The following is a 21,665-nucleotide window of genomic DNA, read 5'->3' on the forward strand; positions in this document are numbered from 1 at the left end:
TCAGATATCTTTAAGAATTCTTCGAAGCCATATGACTTGAGATGCTACTTTTGTTACTGCCACATACTCTGCTTCAGTAGATGATTGTGCCACCACATTTTGTTTCTTCGTACGCCAAGAACATATCCCTGAGCCAAGAGAGAAAAGGTAGGCCGACGTACTTTTCATATCATCAAGACATCCAGCCCAATCACTATCGGTGTACCCGATAAGCCTTAAACTTCGAGTTTCAGCCATAATTCCATAGTCAAGCGTGCCCTGCACATACCTTAACACCCTTTTTCCAGCACCAAAGTGAAGCTGACTTGGTTCCTCCATGTATCTTGAAAGCATACTTGAAGCAAACATGATATCCGGCCTAGTGACAGTGAGATATAAAAGGCTACCGATCAAACTTTGATACTTTGTGGCATCAACTTTCTTTGCACCATCATATTTCTTCATCTTTTCATTAGGCATCAAAGGAGTAGCCACTGTTTTGCAGTTAGACAAATTGAACTTCTTGAGCAGACTTTTTGCATATTTCTTTTGAGAAATAAATATCCCATTTTTGGTTTGAGAAACTTCAATTCCCAAGAAATAATGAAGCAAACCCAGATCACTCATCTCATAGGTGCTCATCATATCTTTCTTGAACTACTGTAACAAACTTTGATCATTTCCAGTGAAGACTAAGTCATCCACATATAAGGAAACAATGAGAATGGAAGCTCCTCTCTTCAAAACATAGAGTGTAGGCTCACTTAGGCTCTTTTTGAAACCACGCTTGGCAAAATACTTATCAATTTCAGCATACTACATTCTTGGTGTTTACTTTAACCCGTAAAGGGTCTTTTTTAGCTTGTAAACTTTGTCTTCTCCCCCTTCAAGCACGAAACCTGGGGGTTGTTTAACGTAAACTTCTTCTTCCAACACTCCATTAAAAAAATACAGACTTTACATCAAGTTGATAAATCAGCCAATTCTTTTGAGCAGTAAGAGCAATTAAAGTTCTAATAGTTTCCAACCGTGCAACTAGAGCAAAGGTCTCAGAAAAATCAATACATGGCTTTTGCTTAAAGCCTCTTGCCACGAGCATATCTTTGTGCTTTTGAATGCTTCCATCTTGATTGAATTTTGTCTTGAAAATCCACTTCACATCCATGACATCTCTATCTTGTGGATAATCAACCAGCTCCCATGTTTGATTTTTCTCGATCATTCTCATCTCATTTTTCATGGCTTTCACCCATATTTCATGATTTTGTGCCTCTTCAAAGCTTTCCAGCTCTAAACCAACGAAATTGCAAGTCTTGTACACTTCTCGTAAACTTTGAGTTCCTAATGGATGACTTTCTGATGAAGAGTAGTTCGGAGAAACGAGTTCTGCATTTGAACTGCTTCCAGCATCATTTGAATTTCTTCTACTGGCAACTACTGGAGTTTGAGGAATGACTTCTTCTTGCTGCTGCTCTTTTGGAATTTCACCTTCTTCTTGCATAATTGCTTATGGCATCTCCTGCACTTTATTATCATTCCAATCCCAGCTAGCTTTTTCATTAAAAATCACATCTCTACTCACAATCAATTTCTTAGTTTCAACATTATAAAGCCTATATAACCTTTGGTGCTGGAACAATAGCCAAGTAAGACACATTTTTGGCTTTTTTCATCAAGCTTAGTTCTCTAATAGTTTCCAACCGTGCAACTGGAGCAAAGGTCTCAGAAAAATCAATACATGGCTTTTGCTTAAAGCCTCTTGCCACGAGCATAGCTTTGCGCTTTTGAATGCTCCCATCTTGATTGAATTTCGTCTTGAAAATCCACTTCACATCCATGACATCTCTATCTTGTGGATAATCAACCAGCTCCCATGTTTGATTTTTCTCGATCATTCTCATCTTCTTTTTCATGGCTTTCACCCATATTTCATGATTTTGTGCCTCTTCAAAGCTTTCCAGCTCTAAACCAACGAAATTGCAAGTCTTGTACACTTCTCGTAGACTTTGAGTTCTTAATGGATGACTTTCTGATGAAGAGTAGTTCGAAGAAACAGGTTCTGCATTTGAACTGCTTCCAGCATCATTTGAATTTCTTCTACCGGCAACTACTGGAGTCTGAGGAATGACTTCTTCTTGCTGCTGCTCTCTTGGAATTTCACCTTCTTCTTGCACAATTGCTTATGGCATCTCCTGCACTTTATTATCATTCCAATCCCAACTAGCTTTTTCATTAAAAATCACATCTCTACTCACAATCAATTTCTTAGTTTCAACATTATAAAGCCTATATAACCTTTGGTGCTGGAACAATAGCCAAGTAAGATACATTTTTGGCTTTTTTCATCAAGCTTAGTTCTCTTTTCAGTGGGAATATGAGCATAACAAATGCAACCAAAAATTTTGAAATGACTCACCGAAGGTTTGAACCCGCTCCAAGCTTCAAATGGAGTTTTGTTCTTTACGGCTTTGGTTGGACATCTATTAAGAATGTATACTGCTGTATACACAACTTCTGCCCAAAAACGTTTTGGTAGCCCTTTCTCATTTATCATGGATCTAGCCATCTCCACAATCGTTCGGTTCTTTCTTTCAATAATTCCATTTTGCTGGGGACTATACCCTGCTGTCAATTGCTTCCAAATGCCTTCATCTTTGCAATAGTCTTCAAATTCATGAGAGGTATATTCGCCTCCTTGGTCACTTCAAATGATTTTGATGCTGCAAACACTTTGCTTTTCTACTAAAGCTTTGAATTGTTTGAAGACAATGAAAGTTTCTGATTTCTTCTTCAAAAAATAAACCAATGTCATCCTCGAAAAATCATCAATGAACGTGAGAATGTACCTATGTTGGCTTAAGGAAGGAGTTGGCATTTTGCCACAAATATCGGTATCCACAAGTTCCAGTGGTGCCTTTGCTCTCCACATGCTTTGACTTGGGAATGAATTACAGTGTTGCTTGCTCATGACGCACCCTTCACAAGCATCAGTTGTTGCTTCAATTTCCGGTAACCCTTTCACCATGCTTTTCTTCTGGAGAAGCTTTAGCCCCTGGAAATTTAAATGACAGAACCTCTTGTGCCATAACCAAGAGTCTTGCACAACATCAACCTTCTCCACAGCGCATTGAAAGGGGAAAAGTTTGATTTCCACAGCGCATTGTATTTTAGGTGAATTATGCAATTGGGTCCCTATATTATCTACGCAACGCATCTAACAAGAAGGAGATTGTAAAGCCAGTGGTGGTTGATGTCATGAAGAGATATGCTGCAGCTGAAGCAATAAATGTTAGTTTCAGCAATCTAGCCCAGGCATTTTTGGACAAACGTGATTCTGAAACAACTTGAAGGCAAAGTAGTTTTTGTTATTAGATTAAGGTATTGAGTCAAATGCGTGTTGATTATTGGTCTTTGTTAACATTTTTGTGTCGTCCTGAAAAATTTTATGTTTCTGTTTCGGGATTCAATTGTTTCTGATTCCAAATGTTTGCATTTCATCGCAAGAAATACTATAATGATCAGTTAGATGTGGATCCAAATTTGCAAGAGCAGCATTCCAAATTACTTGATAACTCTTCGAGTAGTCTATTATTATCCTGAGCTTTAGCTTCTTTTTTCATTTCTCGTTCAAGGAGGCACACAACCATAACACATTGAAGAGTATTGACTCGATAGAAGGCTTGAGGTGAAGGCTTCGTTGTAGAGTTGACATATGAAGATGTAAGAAACAAGATTCGTTTGATTTCCTCAGTCGACCTTTCTTAATGTATGTGACATAGTGATTCTAACTTTTGGTATTTGAGGAATGAGACACTCCAATTTACTCTGCTAGGTACATTGAGCAAGAAATGACTGAAACTGTATGGGTAGAATTTTGTCAATACCAAACAGTTTTTCGATTTTTTTCTTTCTTTGTTTTGTTATTTTCTTATAAAAAGTTCATACATGGTTCTTCACTATTGTGTTGCATAGGGTAGTGTGGTTTCTTTGGTTGTTTCTACCATTGTTCTTGGTTATAACCTAATGAATTGCAATGTGAAGTCATAAGCAATTGATTGCCCTTTTGTTGTTACAGGTTCTCGGAACACATACAACTATTCCACCAAGAAGAAAAGAAATTTGCAGACGAGAACCAGGAAATAGAATGAAGAGAAGACTGATTCAATCATACACAGAGACAAACACAAAATATGAGTTGAACGAATTGCTAGATAACCATGCACTGCATTGCATTGATGTTAACTTATGATTTTGAATGTCTCGAGAAATATCAGTAGCATCTTAGATTATATATTTAGACAAAAGAAAGATCACGTTGTGTGTTTTCTTGTGTATGTGCTTTTGCGATTGTATTGTTAGCTAGTTTGAGCTTTTCCATGTGCACCTCAGTTTAGAGATTTCTTGAATTCAAAAAGCAATCGGAGAACTTGTGACCCGTTATGTGTGTCTTCGAGGATGAGATGGACCGAATGGACAGAACTATTCAAATTCCGTGACTGTTAACAGAGAAGTTTTCACAGAGAAATGAAGAGTGCAGTGCAGGAGGTGCCGAGTAGGGGTCGGTTGTTATGTCAGTTAAAATTCCCCTCTACCCCATTAAAGTATATCACATGCATTTCACGCGATATTTTTGTCGGAAAATTTAGTAGAACAAACGGAAAGCACCAAAATTATAACTTAGATAGACCGCCAGACCTATTTTGAATACCCAAGACCAAAACGCAAATTGGGTTTAGCTCAAGACAATCCTCATCGTTAAGCATATAACCTCGATGATTACAGCGTTATACTCTGCCATTACATAGGAAAAAAGTTTCCACAATCTTCCCTCTTTGTACGAAATAAGAACATGTAAACAAATAAACAAAATTTCATAATGTTCCAGTGTATGATATGCATTGAATAATGAGAATGTCAATTTTTTTTTTTTAATTAACGATCAAAACTCTGATACATACCATATGCTTCCGTGCATAAAAAAGAAACCCAAACCCTAATTCTTATCATTTCTTTATGGGTTCATGGTCCAACAGCAAAGGTGGGGTCATTGAAGTGAATTGCTCAACCACCAATTGCATACTTTTCAGTTGCTTTGTTATTCAACCAAGAAACATCAAGAAAAAAAAAAAAGAGGAGAAAAATGCCTTTTCTTTGTAACAAGTGGGAAAATGGCTTTAATTATTTGTTTATCTTGCTTTAGTTACCAGTTGTAGCCACTTGTCATGTGAGCAAACGCTAAAAGAAGCAACAAAGAAAATAAAAAGCGGTATATATATCTAGGTATGGTATATAATTACTTCTCAACCCAAAATTGCAACAAATTATATACCCTACCTATGGGTTCTTTCACCGTCCTCTTTGGGCTGCCCTACAAGTTAAGGGTTCCTTGCACAGCTACGTTCCACACCAAAAAAAAAAAAAAAAAAAAAAAGGGCTCATTGGTTTATAGTGCTGTACAACTGTAATGAATATCGGCCTATTTGCGATTTTGGTTCTTAGAATGTATCTTTTGTGTATGAAGCTCGGTCACTCTTTGATTACAAACGATATTATTCCTTTATATAAAAAAAAGTTTAATTCAAAAAGTAGTAAGTTTTTTTTTTCTTCTTTTTTTAAAAAAAATATAAATTTAAGATATGACATCCTTGTTGAACACGAATGCAATGATATAGGCATCAAAACACAAGCAAATTACGCAATGTATTGGGCGTAGCTCATTTATTATTTATGTGCTCAAGAGCTAACAAATTCATATATAAATGAATATAGCGCTAATGATTTGTTTAAGTTTACATTATAACGTAGTCTTATGATTTGAATCGTTGGATCTATAAAGTGCACATTCAAGTTTTCCTGCAATAATTACATAATTAGAAATCATTTAACATTTTGATTGCTAACATGAATATTTCGTTGTTTATACTGTGTTCGATCGTTTACATATTTAGTAATAGTTGCATAACTACTCGACAGTTTTAAGTGGTTTACAACAAACAAGCGAGTGGGAAGGTATTAAATTGTACTTTTTTCGAATTGAGATGAAGAGCAGAAGAGTTATAAGTAGCCTCAATGCCAAGAACATGATGCAAGGACACAAGATTGTTTCATAGAAAACAACTGACCAACTTGTGTGTAGGAGTATCATTGTAAGAAGATAAAGAAATAGAACAGTGAAAATTAGAATTACGAGTAGCAGAAATGTTCTTTTGGTAATCATGTAACTAAGAAATTCACGATTCCTTATCTTTAAATTTAATATCAAACGTGCAAAATAAATAAATATAAGTATACACACCGAGATAAAATGGTATGCAGAAATCATTTCACACTCACAAATACGGAAAAATTATAGGCTTTAAACTTTAAAACCAATTAACAGATTTAATTAAAGAATGATTTTGTAATTGTTTATGAAAACTAGTTGATGTGGTACGTAAGGTATATAACAGCACGTGGGATTGGCTGCATATTTTTTAGAATGCTACTATGCTCGGCTGTATAAGGTATAATCTTCATTTATCTACAATGTGAATTCTCTATGAAAGAAAGATAAGGGCTTGAGTATGATAATATTAACGCAGTGGTGGTGGTGCTGTATGATAATAGGAAGAAAGTTTCAGATATGAATCTGAATTTTCTTGCTTGAGAAATTTGACCTCCACTCTATATTCTTCTTTTGGTGTCTATATTATTCTTTAATTATATAGTTTTCCAGGTTTGAACTAATATAATTATTAATTATACTACTTGACTTCGGATGCAGTTTCTTCAGAGCCCATCAGCAACACTAATGAAGATGGGGGACCATCAATCTGTCAAAGATTTTAGAAAGATGGTACACCGGGTACCATAAGCCATACAAATGCGGTTCTCCTCTAACGTGGGATCCATATTCTTCATTATGTTCCCTTACGTGAGATCACCACAAAGTGAATCACACGTGTAGGAATAAATTTAGAAAATTAATTTATCGGGGCATAATTAAGTAGTGGTAATTAATATAAGTTCTCGTGGAATTTCAAAAACAGGGCACATAGCATTATCTGTGGAGTCAAATCCATACACATTATGTGCTTAGCGTACATTCTCACCCTTTGTTCTATTTTAACAATATCTTAGGTCAATATTGTTCTAGTGAACTAAGAAATAAATCATATATGTATAAAGATGGGAAGTACAATTTATAAGACGTACGAGAGAAGAGAGGGTTAACTTAATGGGCTTTTTATCATTCTAAGAAAAAAAAAAAAACTCACTCTAAATTTAAAAACTTTTTGAGCTATATCTGCCTACTGATTATTTTGATGAAAAGCAAGTGATAGAATTGATTGGGGTGGTGAATTGATTATTATTCGCCGTAGTCTAATTCGACGTCATATCAAACGATATAAATTTACTATTTAAGCAGAGCCCTAATTCTTATGGAGACCGCCTTTGTTTTTTTTTTTTTCCCATGCCACAAACTTGAAGGAGGGCACGTGCCCTCTCTGGCCCTTAATAAGATTTGCCCATGTGCACATGCAACCAATGTTACATCTGTCAAGCGCAAGATCATGACTATAGTAAACACAATAATTCGGACAAAAACAAGTTGAGACCCAATTCAAACCTTGTCAAACAACCTGCTTTTAGACAATGTACACGAACATAGTTTTAGTTTCTGTACAGCGGATAATGGTTGGTTAAGTATCTTCAGAAGTTGACCGAAAAAAAAAACATTATGAAAGAACTTGAAGGCTCAAATATGTCGTAGTGTTAGTTGCTTTCTCAAAATACGTTAAAAAGAATTAAAGCAGGCCGTAAGCCACATGCATGATTGGAATATAATTGCATGTGACAAACCCAATTATCATCTTTGCTGCTTTAGATTAGGGTCACAAGTCGATATCCTATCGTGATAGTAGCATAAGGGAAAGTAGAAGTTAGATGCCCTGCATGCCCATAAAAATTGCTTTTGGTTATACCTGCTCTTGAAGTTTACGTGCATGCGTACATAAGCTTAATATCACTGAAAACCTTTACAAATCACAATGCTTTGGAATGTACATACTCATTCTAGACTTCTAGTTAGTGAGAGTAAGTTCAAGTATTATACACATATATACATGTTCTTGTGAAGTACTTTTGCCCTTTTGTTTTTCATATATTTTTTAATTATACAGATAAATAAGAACGTTCTTCAGCGTATACATTGTGCACAACTTTGCGTAAATGATGTTTTTGCGCCTTATATTTTACTAACGTATTTGACGTAGGAGTACTAGAAGTGTAGCTCAGATTGACGAATTCCGGCATAAATAATGTTTTTGGAGTTTTTGCAATTCACATTCTGTTGAGGATATCTTTCCTTAAAGAGAATGAAACTCGTCGCTTTACTACGACTTAAGATGGATTTCAAGTGTTTGAGATCGTTTTTGTGGGTCAAAAACATATTTTAAATATTTTGTGTATTTTCATACTCTCCTGTTTTAATTCTTTTTGTTGTTATAAGGTTGTGTCACTATTTAAACTACTTTTATGGTTATATTTCATTTACCCTTTCAGTCCATTCTTAAAAAAACAATAGTTTAGTGATATTTCTCTTTATTTGTAAGTGAGAGGTCATAGGTTGATTCTAGCCAAAAACATATTTGAACCACATTATTATGACTGATCCACTATGAGGCTTAGCCCATTCTTCCACCCTCCCTTTAGTGTAGAAATATATCGTTTGTTCAAAAAAAAAAGTAATCATTTGTGATCCCTCAATCGATAACTTCTGCTCATTATCCCTTCTGATGGTTTCTGAAACATGATGGTTAAAACATAGACCTTCAAAATTTTGCCCAAATTACTATAAAAAATAGAATGGCTAAAATGATTATCTATTAAATTTCAATTGTTGAACTGATCAAAATTTAGTTTTGATGACATATCATTCTAATATCGATCTTTAAAATGATTATTCCATTAATTAAGATTTGGAAAACGAAAAAAAGAAAGACTTTTTTTGGGGGGTTAAGAAGCAATTGAAAATGAAAAAGAGAAAAATTAGGTAAGCATACAATTTGCTAGAACCCCTTTTCCCCACGTCGCTAAAAACATGGCCTGCCTGTTTGAAGACAGCAGCTGAATAATTTCAGGATTAGGATTATAATCCCTCCTTTTTCCATCCTCTTCCATCACCACCTTTCACATTCTAATATTTTGTTCTTCTCTTACTATAAAAAATTAATATAAAATGTTAGTATGACTTAACCATGACCGTTCAAATAAGAGAGGAGGAGAAAAAAGAGAGGAGAGGATCCTACTCCATAATTTCATTCCCTCAACTACTTCCACCGAGGCCTGCCTGCCTTGGTTGCTTGCTTTTATCTCCCTCTAAAACTCTCAACACACAGCAAAACTCTCAACGACTTGGTCATTCAGTTCTCTCTGTTGTCCAAATCACCTCCATCTTCTTCATTGGTTCCATCAACAACAAAAAACAATCTTAAGTTCACCACTTATCTTTGTGTGTGGATTTGAATTCCCTATTCTATAAAATCTAGACTTGGACTTGTCCATGTTTAAGTTTTAACCCTCAAAAGCGACATGTTTTCTTGGTTTTTTCTAATCCCAACTTCTTCAGTAGTCTGAGTATTTTCTGGCTTTGGCTTTTCTTTAAATTCAAGTTAATCTTACGGGAAAATGGCAGTTGAGCTGTATTCAGATAACCCTAGCAGCATGGGCGTCATGAGTCCAAGGATTTCATTCTCCTATGATCTCTGCCAATCTGATGTTGCATCTATGGAACAGAAAACCCAACCTCTCAGATCCAATTCTTCATCCTCAAGAAGTATGAACTCGAGCATGGAGTTCGACTTCTGCGTCCGCGAGAGCTTCGAGCAGGAGTCCTCCTCCGCGGACGAACTTTTCTCCGATGGGAAAATGATCCCGACTGAGATCAAGAAAAAGTCTTCCCATCAGCCAAAGCAGTTGGACCAAATCATGCCTCCATTGCCAACAGCACCGGCTACTAACCAACGTGACCCAAAAATAACTATGGCGAAAGAGAGCAAGAACACGACGAGTAGTAGTAGTGAAGGTGATGAGAAGCAGAACTCAAAGTCTTTCTGGAGTTTCAAGAGGAGTAGCAGCTGCGGAAGTGGATATGGCAGAACCTTATGTCCTTTGCCGCTTTTGTCAAGAAGCAATTCAACCGGTTCTTCATCATCATCAAATGCGAAGCGATCGTTGTTTTCAAAAGAGGGTCAGAATCAGAAGCAGAATTCCCATAAATCTGCATCCAAAAAGCCCTCCTCCTCCTCCTCACAATATTCTTCTGCTTTAATGAGTAATTACCAAAAGCCTCCATTGAAAAAGGGTCAATATGGATCATATGGGGGCAATGCTGCTCCATTTAGTCCTGTCCTAAATGTTCCTGCAGCTAATATGTTGGGTTTTGGATCAATCTTTTCCAATGGCAAGGATAAGACCAAGAAGAAATGATGATATATTTATGGGATCAAGTGATTAACTTCTTTTTTTATTGTTTAATTTGGTTTCTTGGTATTTTTTTTAATGTGATTTGTAAATTTATTTGGACATTATCTGTACGCCAAATAGTAAAGGGGTTTTGAAGGGTGAAGACAAAGAGATAAAGAGGTGCATGAAGAGAGGGGACATACCACAAGGCATCTGCATAATTCAAGCCACATGCTTGGAGTGCTAAAAGACAAGGTAACCATAGTTTTTCTTGGTTATTCCACATGCTCTTTTCCCTTTTTCTTGCATTATTTGGTCTTCGTTCTCTCATATCGATTTATGTGTATGGTTTGTATGAAAAGTTAGAATTCAGAGAGGTCTGATCTATGTATTTGAGGAGTCTCTGACATTTTCTTTGAACTTGGGTTTGGTGTTTCATTATTTTAGCTTGTTCATTTTTATTTTAATGAATTTTACATTTGTGTGTATTATTGAGAGTATCAATTTCACATCAGAGAAAAAATGGATCTAGTATGTACTTATAAGTAATTCAGCTACTCTCTATATTGCGAGTTGGTTTTATAGCAGAACTTTAACTTTTTATGGTATTAGAGTAAGTTGTTTCATGGATGAATTACAACAACCCCACGTGCTCCACGTTATCCAATTTGAGTTATCCTCGTGTAAGGCTTGAAAATTCGCCACACGTAAAGGGGCGTGTTGAGTGTATCAATTTCACATCAGAAAAAGAATGGACCTTGCATATGCCTATAAGTAATTAGACTACTTGTCATATAGTCAGTTGGTTTTATGGTGAAACTTCAATTTTTTTCGTGTACATACAGATGCATTATATGAATTGGGTTCTCATTAGTTTGTGCAATAATTAGTCCAAGTGATCGTGAACATAAATCATGATAAGTCTAAGATAATCGGATAACTGTGTTGATCAATTTGTTACAATATACGAATGAAGATTCCACCATAAAATCAATTGGCAATAGAAGAGTATAACTTTTAATAAACTCATGGAAGGTTTCTTATTGGTTTTTTAGTAAAACACTATGCATTTGAATAAAGGACCTCTTGCAGATGAAGAGACAGTGATGAAAAGATTGCAAAGAGATTTTTTATTTTCAAACTAAAGTAAATTTTTGTTTGGGGCATATTTGTTCGAATGCATGACTAAGCTCGTTTATTGTTGGATTGCTGTAAAACGAGTGAATAAAGCCTTTGAATTCTTCGAATCTGATGAGTAAGTGAGAACTAGGCCCAAAATATCTTGAAGGAGAAATGAGCCTTATGAATACACTGTTATTCTTCCAGCTGCTCGTATTTGGCTTCCTGGAGTGCTTTCAATAGCTCTGGAAATGGTTGAAGATGAATGGCGAAAAATTCTTAGCATGAGAGTTTGAAGTGTGGTAGCTAAAGATCCACATGTTTAGAACATCGGATAAATGAGGTTCGGTTAGGCTTGATTATGTGATAAGGCTTCGTAAGATATTTTGGTTGCGGTTTAGTTGTTGATCATGGTGATGGAAGGGCTTTAAATGTAGAAGATTTGTGGTGAGCATTATCAACGCAAAAAAATTGGGAGGTCAACAAAAATCAATGTGGTCATTATCAACGGTTTTGTTTGATTTGGTTTTGTTTAAATTTAGAGAGCTACTAGACCCACTCAATTGTCTTATTTCTCCATCCACGTTATAATCCCACCTTCCTTAAAAAGTTAAAAAATTAAAATGTTATTTCCCCACCCACTATTATTTTCAATATAACCTTTAACATATGCATACATATGAAATTATAAAACAACATATAATTTTCATAATGCATCACAGACATGGTATTTCAACTGGCTCTCGTGCCAGGGTCCTGCTGATTCATTCCAAGCATTCTAAAATGCACGTGACAATGAAACAGCCAAAAAAGGAAATGATTGTTTGATTTGCTTAAAGATTTTCGTAGGTGAGTTTTGTGTTTCTCAACATACGTTGGCCAAATTCAAATAAGCAATACAATTAAGGATATGTTGCCCAAATCCTTTTTGCTGATCTTGAAGTCACAAGTATGCAAATTCAATTGGAAAACACAGAGGTATCAAAATTCAAAAGGAAAACTTCGGCAAATGCAAAATACCCACATACAAAATTATTCTTTTACCTCTTCAATATAAACATAATCTTCTACCTCTTCCATAGAAGCGTCATTTTCTACTTCTTCAACGAAAAAGTCATCTAAATCCTTTTTTTCCCTTCCTCTAGATGAAAAGAGATGGAAAGATGAGTTAGCGTTCCTCTAGATGAAAAGAGATGGAAAGATGAGTTAGCGTTTAAGATAAACTGAGCGTGCAACCCAACCCTTTTTTTAACACAAAAGAGGATTTTACAAATGAACAAATTTGTAATTGAAAATTTTAATAAAAGATGAGTGAAAAGATAAGATAATGGGGTGGGAATAACATAACTCTAAATTTATTATTAAAACTGTACAATTCCATTAATGTCGATTTTGATTTTGGTTCATGCTAGTTTATAGTTCTAACAAGAATTATATATATATATATATATATATATATATTTTATTTTTTTTATTTTTTTAATCTTCTACTTTCAACACTAAACACATTTCAACTACATATTCAAGAAAATTTGAGCTCTCACACCCAGAAAATTTGTGACCGCAAGAAATAAGATTGGGATTTTGAGAGTAAAAATTGAGAACTTAAGAAGCGTTGAGGAGTTTTGACTATTAATCTCTTTGCCGATGATCACGATGATGCTTCTGTTGAATGGTTGACGAGAGAAAGAGGAAGAGGAAGAGATTAGCAGCACAAATAAGAGATAAATAAACACGTAGAGACGAAGAAAATAAGAGAGAAGAAAGGGAAAAGGGAGGCGGAGAGAACATACACAAGAGAAATGTGTTAGGGTAGGGTTGGTATTAGGCTTATCAGTAGGGCTATGTGCGGGTATTTAACTTGTTTGATACTTAATAAGTTATAGTTGTATTAAGTGAGATTTTTCATAGATTTTTTGTTATTTTATTTTTTTTAGTATTGTTAAGAAGGTTCTCTTAAAAGTGAAAATTTTCATAAATCATCTGGCCCTCATATTTTTTATAGAATTTCCATGCTAATATTATAATATATTATATCAAAAACATAAAACGATGGAGAGTGCATGAAAAGTTCTATTTTGAAAGAACCTTCTTAATATTTCTTATGTTTTATAATGTTAATACGAAAATTATGCTAAAAAGATAGAAATGCGGGATAGTCGAGAGGGGACAGAGTGGGAGAATCTCCCTAGCGTTTGACATTGTCAGCAGCGAGTAGGATTTTGACATTCCCGGCAGCGAGTAAACATTTGCACAGAGAGTATCGATTTTTTAAAAAGGTGAAAAAACACGGGTGCAAGATAGCGGACAGACGTAGACCCAACGAAATCTCCAATACTCTATTTCCAATTTTGTCCCTATTCTATTCCCCCAAACCACCAAACAATACCATTATTTTATTACAACCCCAAAAACTTAACAATATTTTACTTTTCGCGCCCTCTGTTATGTTGACCGCCAGTGCACTCTACAGTGCGCTTGGGGTGTACAGTGTACACTGTTGTCGTCTTCTCTTATCCTACGCACACGCTACTGTACAAAAGCCAAAGCCTCTTTTTGCAGTGACGAGACTGCGAAAATGGCAGAGAGAAGCCTTGTCCATCTTGGTTTCGATCTCTAGGGCTTCGCGGCGACATACGACGTGTCGTTTGCGTATTCCCTTTTTTCTCGATCGGCGCTTTTCATGGTCGTTATTCCATCGTCGTCATCCTCACCGTCAATCTGAATCGCTTCAGACTCTCTGTCAGCTGCTACTTTTCTCGGTCCATTGCATGCGAAAAACGGGACATATTTCATCAGACCTCGTCGTTTTACGGTGAAAGGTTGCTTTCGTTGCTCTGCACTTGCAGGACAGTTGTTGCTGTGCGTCTGTTTTGTTCTTTAGTCGCTTGAAGGAGTGTAATTATTGTACGGACGGCGGGTTTTCTTTGTTTTTGTTGTATGTTTTTGGGTATTTTCAGGAACAAAAATTGGGTTTGGAGGAAATGTGAGCCCTTTTTGGTGGAATGGGGTTTTTTTAAAAATTGGATTTTGGTTTTTGTTTGGTAGATTTATTTGAGTTTTTGTCTGCAAAAGGTCTCAAACTTTTGGGTGGAAGGTGAGGTTTTTGGGTTTTGAAAGAAAAGAGCTTTGAGGTTTTTCATCCGTGGTGGGGAAGAAGAATGAATGATTCTACCGGGACAACGGCGTCGTCTTTGGCGATAGCAGAGAAGAAGACGCATAGGCCGGGTGGTTGCGTCGGCATTTTCTTCCAGCTCTTCGACTGGAACCGCAGGTTCGCCAAGAAGAAGCTCTTCTCCAAGAAATTGCTTCCTCCATGTAAGTCTTTTTTCATCGTGTAAAGCTACATTTCTCTTCTTTATTTCTTATTTAATTAAAAAAAAACGAAATATAAAAAATTCGACAACATTTTTGTGTGTTAATTTGATGTATCAGCTCGAGGAGCAAACAAGGTTTCCAAGAAGTTTAGAGATGAGAAAATGCCGGTTTCGAAGCTTCATTTGGTATGCATCTTATTGCTTCTAAATTTAGATTATTTCTTTGTTTTGATGGGTTTGATTGTTTTAATTATCTTTCTTTTGTTGAGCATGCCGGGTATGTGTGTTTGAATGACAGATTGCTGATGAAAACCGTGGGGGTTTCCCAAATGCGAAGAAAAATGTGAATCGTAGCGTTGATTTTGAGCACAAGCATGAATTGCGAGCTCCAAGTTTGGTTGCTAGGCTTATGGGACTTGAATCCATGCCCGCCACACGCGAGAAGCCCAAGAAAGCTTCCTTTGCTGATGTTAGGGGCAGCGGAGAGAAGACATTTGTGAATAACCATAGTGGTAATGATAGAGATGAATTGAATTTGGAGACAGAAAATGCAAAGCCTGAATCAAGGCCTCAGAAGCTGCAGAAAATGGGACCGTATGAGAAGAGGGCAGTGACTAGGTTTGGAGCCGAGGCACTTCAAATTAAGAGTGTTTTGTCGCGCTCGAGAAAGCATCACCCAAAGCTTGCTTCTCCAGTGAAGAGTTCAAGGATTTCCTCTGGGAAGAATTCTTCGCGCACTTCTCGGTTGATTGATGCTGCTACTAGAATTTTGGAACCTGGACTTCAGTCTACGAATAGAGCAAGGGGTGCTCTCACTTACTCACGTTCTTTTCATTATCCTCTAGTGGATGAGGTTGTGGAAGATGGAACAGCAGTTCAATCACTGGGGATTTCTAATCAAGCATGTTATAATGGTGGTGCGGTCAACTCTATGATGGGCCAAACTTCTTGCAAAAGTTGTGGTAATTTAGTAGATGTGGACGTAACATCAAATGTGGAGGAACAACAACCTGCGTTCCCATCCTTTGCTTCAAACTTAGTCAATAGCTCTTCGCTGGTAGCAGAACAAAGGCCAAAGTCATCCATATCCTCCTTGGGGCAAGAAAATGATGCAATTTTTCAGGGAAGTAGGAACCAACCTGTATCAGTTCGTGGTCAAAAGAAAATACTATCCATTGGTGAACCTGTCACAGAAGGGAAGTCTCTGCCACCAGAAGGTCTAGCTTCATGGCAGTTGTCGTCAAGTGAACCATGCAAGCCTCAAAATGGAGAAGCATCTTCTATTACCTCAAAGAATAGGTCTCAGATGCAGCATCGAATGTCACTAGGAAGAGAAAGGATTCCACCCAGATCCAAACTAAATAGTCTTGATGGCAGAAGAGCCTCATCCGCTGCAAATGCTGTTAGAGGGACAAAAGACTTTGTTGCCTTGAACCGGAATCTGAGTGGTCGTGCCCAACCGAGGGTGCCTACCAAGGTGAACGATTCTAAGTTAGACACAGAGAGGAAAACTTTTCCTGGAAAAGATGACTACCCATCACAGCTAAGGACAACAATACGGAAAAGGAGGATGATCAATGGTAGTGGCCAAGTTGAAAGTAGTGGTTTTGTTAGTTCAACTTCCACAAGACAGGAGAATTATCAGTTTGATAAGTCAACTGGAAAAGGATTAGGAAATGGTGCTCATTTGATGGACCACACTTCTGCTAGGAATAAATTAGCCAGTCGGAGAGAAGCTAACAAAGCAAATGGAAATGAGGACACTGATGTTATTTCATTCACATTTAATTCCCCTATCAGGAACAAGACTGGAAACCCTACAGGAATGCAAGGTACAAGCATAGACAATTGCATAAAGTCCCCTCCCCAAGAACCATTGCCATTGAGTGGAGATGATATTGGTGCCCTTCTGGAACAAAAACTGAGGGAGCTTGCTTGTCAAGAAGATAATGACATGGCAACAGGTGCTTCATCCAAGAGGTCCACTGCTATGATTCTCCAAGAGCTAATATCTGCCTTGTCTGCAGATCGTTCTCTTTCTCATGACGGACACATGGCCAATACAGATATAGCATCACCTGTAAGTCTCTTTGTTTATTCAACTGTGTTTATTGACTTGGCATTACCTGTACCGTTTATACCAAGAAAAAAAAATATGCTGGAAGTGTAACGATTTGAGTTTGGGAACCAGTTACAATATATTTTTTTACTTTGAGAGAACAATGTTTCTAAATTTCGAGGCTTTTGTATTTGGTAACTGGTTTGGCAGCTTGTTTATCATGTTACGATTCTAGTATTTGTCTAACATGATGCATTTTTAGAATTGCTTTTTAGATGTATGATTACAATTCTTAATATAACTGATGTATGACTTATATAACTGTCTATCAGAGTTGGCCATTACATGCAAGATCTCCCATGGATAATAGTTGGGCGCTTTTCATGGTGGAAAGCGTTATATTTTAGTCATCTTAGGTTGTAGCACTGTTTAATCCCTTATACATGTCCCATGCATCATGAAATACTTTTGAGTTTGATTTCCTGGATGCTATATTATAGATATGGAAAGTATTGCTTAATAAGTAGTGGTGACCTACATCAGATAAGCTTAGATATTCATATTCTTGTATAAGTTGAAGTTTCTTCACAGTTATCACATCTGCTATTGAGATTGGATGTTCATGTAATCATAAATGGATGGTACATGGGTTCCAAAACTAAAGTCCCAATTTTTTTGTTTTTCTTTTAATTTAAGAACTTATTCATGTTTTATATAGTTGGTGGTTGCTTTTTTGTATATATTATGGACACAAACAGAAAAATTCCTGAACTGGGATGACTACAATGGATACATCATTGTTTCCTGATGGATTTCATTAGACTTTCTGGAGCTTTAGTGCTTCCACCAGGCTAGTTTGGGTTATAAGAATGTGTCAGGAATTTGAAGTAGAATGGCAACTCTTTCTTAGTTATGAGGAGTTGCATGTGGATTCTGCTTATCAAATCACAGGCCTTTGGGCATGCATACTCCAGTCTGGCAACAGTAGTTACTATGGCATCTACATGGTATGGAGCTTGTCCATGTATTTTACTTGTAATTTAGATGATGAGTGGAATGAAGAAAATTCAGGTCGTGGGAATATGTGCTATTGCATTGAGATCGGGTCCTAGATTTGGAAAGCTATTTCAACAGAGCATGCTGCTTGAACAATTGATTTACTTTCCTCACCCTTTGCTTGTAAATACTACCCACTAGAATTTCATATTGCATTGATGAACCGGGGGCAACTCCTTGGTTATATTCACAAAAGTTACTGTCTTGGTACCCAATGGTACTGTTTGGTATGTGGGACGGGATGGAACGGAGTGGGATGAGGCGTTCCGTCTCACGTTTGGTGCGCCTAAAATGGGTGGAACGTGCTGTTCCACGGGACACAAAATTATAACCTCTCCGTCTCCTTCTTCTTCCTCCTTGTTTCCATCCGAGGGCATCTTTGCTCCCTCTCCGTTCCATCCCGTCCCGTCCCGTCTGCATACCAAACGATACCTATAAGTTCTAACCAAGAGAAAAAAAGTTATCAACTTCAAAGGAATTGCATTCATGAGTTGGTTGCTGGTAGGATGTTTGCTGCCATCTCTTGTGTATGTATTAGGGAAAATTATATGAAGGAGATGCCGAACCAATAGGGAGAAAAAGGGGAGAAAAGGAAGAAAGAGAGGTCAGGAAGAAGAACAAGGGGTTAGCTAGGATTTAACATTAGTATATTAGATGATGCAAATTCTCAGTAGTACTCTAGTTAACATCTCTAATCAATCATTTGCTGTATGCTTCTTAATTTGCTATTTGCTTCTCCCGCAACTTTTACTGCATAAGTTTCTGGGGAACTATCGTAGTTAATGCTCGATAGCCCTTGTCATGCAAAATTAGTTGTTTATATAGTCCTTTAATTTAATCCTCACCGTTAACTTCTTGAGAAAGTAGGAATTATTGTCAATCTCTTTTAATGTGCCTGCATTGTGCGCAACTTTAGAATTTTCTTCTGTTTGATTAAAAGGTGATTCGGTACACATTTCTTGACTCATTTAGCTTCTGTTGGTCCTCAGGCTCGTGGAAAGACTGATAGATCAGTTGGAATCTGTCATGATGGTCATCATTTGAGCCCTGGGTCTGTTCTTGAAGCTTCATTTTCTTCTAGTAGTCTGGATGATAGCTCAGGTAGAGTACTTGAGTAATAGTAGGAACTGCCATGCAAAACAGATTCATAATTACCTTTTTTAAACTGAGGTGGTAGAGTACTCGGCTAACCCCCTAAAGCTAATTGTGATTTTGTTTTCTTTCGTATCGGTAAGATCCTCTGAATGTGATTCTTATCTTTGTATTGCTTCTGATACAGGGAATAGGTTCGTCTACCATCACTCAACGGATTACTCTGATGATCAATTGCAATTGGGTCATGATACTGATAGTGTAGACTCTGCCACTTCAGTGGACAAAAATAAGACTGGCAGTGAGATAATAACTGCTCTTTTCAATAATGTATCGAGGATATTGCATAGCATCGATGCTGGTGGGGAAAGATTGAGTGGAGGCAAGCTCACCCATGCAAATGAAGTTATATTGAATGCTGAACTATTGTTTGGAGATTTGACTCTGCACAGTAAGGGGAACATAATGGAAGGTCTTTTCATCAGTCCCTTGCTTCTTGATCTGGAAACCATTGCTGACACCTTGATGACAAAATTCTGTGTGTTCAGTAGTTTTGGGGACATCAAAGAACTTGGTGAATTCCTTTTTGACTTTGTCATAGAGTACTTAGACTCAAAATATGGCCGGTGCTGCAATTCCGGATTCAGATTTTGGGAAAAACTCCCCGTAGGCATGAACCAGAAGTTGATGATTCAAGAGGTTCGGGAGGGGATTCAGAAGTGGACGGATTTGGCTGGAATGATTCCTGATGAGTTGATAGAATGGGATATGAGTCATTCCCTGGGTAAGTGGACAGATTTTAATACCGAAGCTTTTGAGATCGGTTCTGAAATTGACGGAGACATTCTTCAAAGTTTGGTTAATGAAGTTGTGATCGACTTATGCGAGTGCCAGCTGCTGGGTTCCTTTTGAAATTCATGTAAACTCTAGCTACCATTTTTTTGAGTTCGTATGATCCTTGATCAACCATGTCACATGTTGAATTCTGTCTGTTAAACCAAGCAAGTGTATTCTTTTGTACAAATCAATGGAAGGCCTGGTTCAATTTTAAGATCAGTTACCAGGATATGCAAGAAGATTTCCGTTTTTTTTCCCCCGCTTTGAGACTGTCAAGTAAAATTGAGTTGTATAAAAGTTAAGCAACCTTTTGCACTCTAACTGTAACTGATGATATGCGCAACTGGTGGGTTGTCCCGGTAGTTACTGCCTTCCTCTTCAACCTATTGCATCTTGGGTTCGAACTCTCTCCCCTCACCTTAGTATAGATTAGTGCAATATATCGTTTGTAATTGGCTAAATACGAGAAGAGAAGATGTTTTCATACTCACGTTTTCTCTCACTCTTTTCGTTTGCTTTTCTTAACCTTCGGATGATAAACAATCCATCAAACTTTAACATTTACTAGTTACATTCCGAAACAAATAAAAAAGAAAAGAATTTTAAGTGGCAATCAAATTCCCAGGTCATAAAACCTCAAGCAAAATGTTCAGCAATGAAAGAATGGATCGAGACAAAAAAAAACCCAAAAAGCACCAAACTTTCAGAACTGTCTGTATCCCAAAACAGTCTTTGGCATTGCTCTTGCATTGCCATTGGCCTTCCTTCCGCCCCTGTTTTCGCCGCTAATAGCATTAGCGGCGGCGGTCGACAACCCCTTCAACTCCTCCATACTCGCGTAGCTCTTCCTCGCCATGACCCCTCCGCCATTGTTGTACCTCTTCTCCCCCGCGCTCGCCGACTTACTCCCTCTCGAATTCGACAAAACCCCGTTCGCCGCTTTCGCCGAACTCTTCGCCGGTGGGGTCATCTCCTGCATCGACGGAAGCCTCGACGGCGGCTTGCGGTTCTCTTTTCGCAACACGGCTGAGAAGTCGGGCACCGACTGAGCGAGAACGGAAGACCCCTTTCGCGAATTGGTCAGATGGGTCTGAAACTTGACTTGTTTCTTCGATGGGGTCGATTTCGATTCGGGTTCTTCGAGCTCCTCTGGGCTCATGTACTTCCTCTTTAGCCGCGATTCTCTGAGCTCCGCGTAGGCTGTGTATCTGGGTCCTCTCTCCATGGGGTAGCTCTCGGTGGCGAACCTCAGGGGGGCTGGATGTTGATCTGGGGTAGGGTTCTGGGAAAGAATGAGAGAGATGGGGTCGATGGCTTGGAAGAGAGATTGAAAAGCTGGGTTTTGTTGATTGGTTTGTTGCAGAGAGCTGTTAGTCTCGGCCATTGTTGAAGAATTCAAGGTCCCAGCTAAGTTTTGTTTTCTTCTTTCGTCTTCTTTCCCTCTCTAGAATCTCAATCAGTGTGCGGAGACAGAGTTTGAGTTTTTGTTGGTGATTCAATAATGGCATTTGTAGTTTGTGATTTGGGTTTTTCTTTCTTTGCAATTGAAAATTTTGGATTTGCAACGGTCGATAAATGGAGGTTGCTCTTTTTCTTGCATCCTAACGTTCGGATTTTAAATCGCTTTGGATACCCTATCGACGGTCTGATTTGACTGATTTTCCGTGATGGATTTTCCAGAGCCGTTGATCTTTTTATTGTTGGTCATAGATTGCCGTCAGATGATATGACTTTCCAAAAAAGTTCTCTCTCTTTTTGTA

The 21,665-nt window shown here is 37.6% G+C and overlaps 4 protein-coding genes across 4 annotated transcripts; 2 read left to right on the forward strand and 2 right to left on the reverse strand.

Annotated features, from left to right (window-relative positions):
• LOC139193463 (secreted RxLR effector protein 161-like) lies at positions 1-606 on the reverse strand. Its single transcript, XM_070816487.1, has one exon. The coding sequence runs from the start codon at positions 604-606 to the stop codon at positions 1-3; it is 606 nt and encodes a 201-aa protein (XP_070672588.1).
• Positions 607-9,185: 8,579 nt separating this feature from the next.
• LOC114822733 (uncharacterized) lies at positions 9,186-10,913 on the forward strand. The gene has a single exon (XM_029097794.2). The coding sequence runs from the start codon at positions 9,649-9,651 to the stop codon at positions 10,447-10,449; it is 801 nt and encodes a 266-aa protein (XP_028953627.2). The 5' UTR covers positions 9,186-9,648; the 3' UTR covers positions 10,450-10,913.
• A 3,058-nt stretch (positions 10,914-13,971) lies between these two features.
• On the forward strand, positions 13,972-20,119 carry LOC103421886 (uncharacterized). The gene is made up of 5 exons (XM_008359929.4): positions 13,972-14,862; positions 14,980-15,047; positions 15,160-16,941; positions 18,966-19,077; positions 19,256-20,119. The coding sequence occupies exons 1-5, from the start codon at positions 14,706-14,708 to the stop codon at positions 19,978-19,980; spliced, it is 2,844 nt and encodes a 947-aa protein (XP_008358151.3). The 5' UTR covers positions 13,972-14,705; the 3' UTR covers positions 19,981-20,119.
• A 264-nt stretch (positions 20,120-20,383) lies between these two features.
• Positions 20,384-21,504, reverse strand: LOC114822489 (uncharacterized). Its single transcript, XM_029096868.2, has one exon. The coding sequence runs from the start codon at positions 21,287-21,289 to the stop codon at positions 20,609-20,611; it is 681 nt and encodes a 226-aa protein (XP_028952701.1). The 5' UTR covers positions 21,290-21,504; the 3' UTR covers positions 20,384-20,608.
• Between the last annotated feature and the right edge of the window lie 161 nt (positions 21,505-21,665).

This window comes from Malus domestica, chromosome 17, assembly GCF_042453785.1.
Source record: "Malus domestica chromosome 17, GDT2T_hap1".
Lineage (NCBI taxonomy): Eukaryota > Viridiplantae > Streptophyta > Magnoliopsida > Rosales > Rosaceae > Malus > Malus domestica.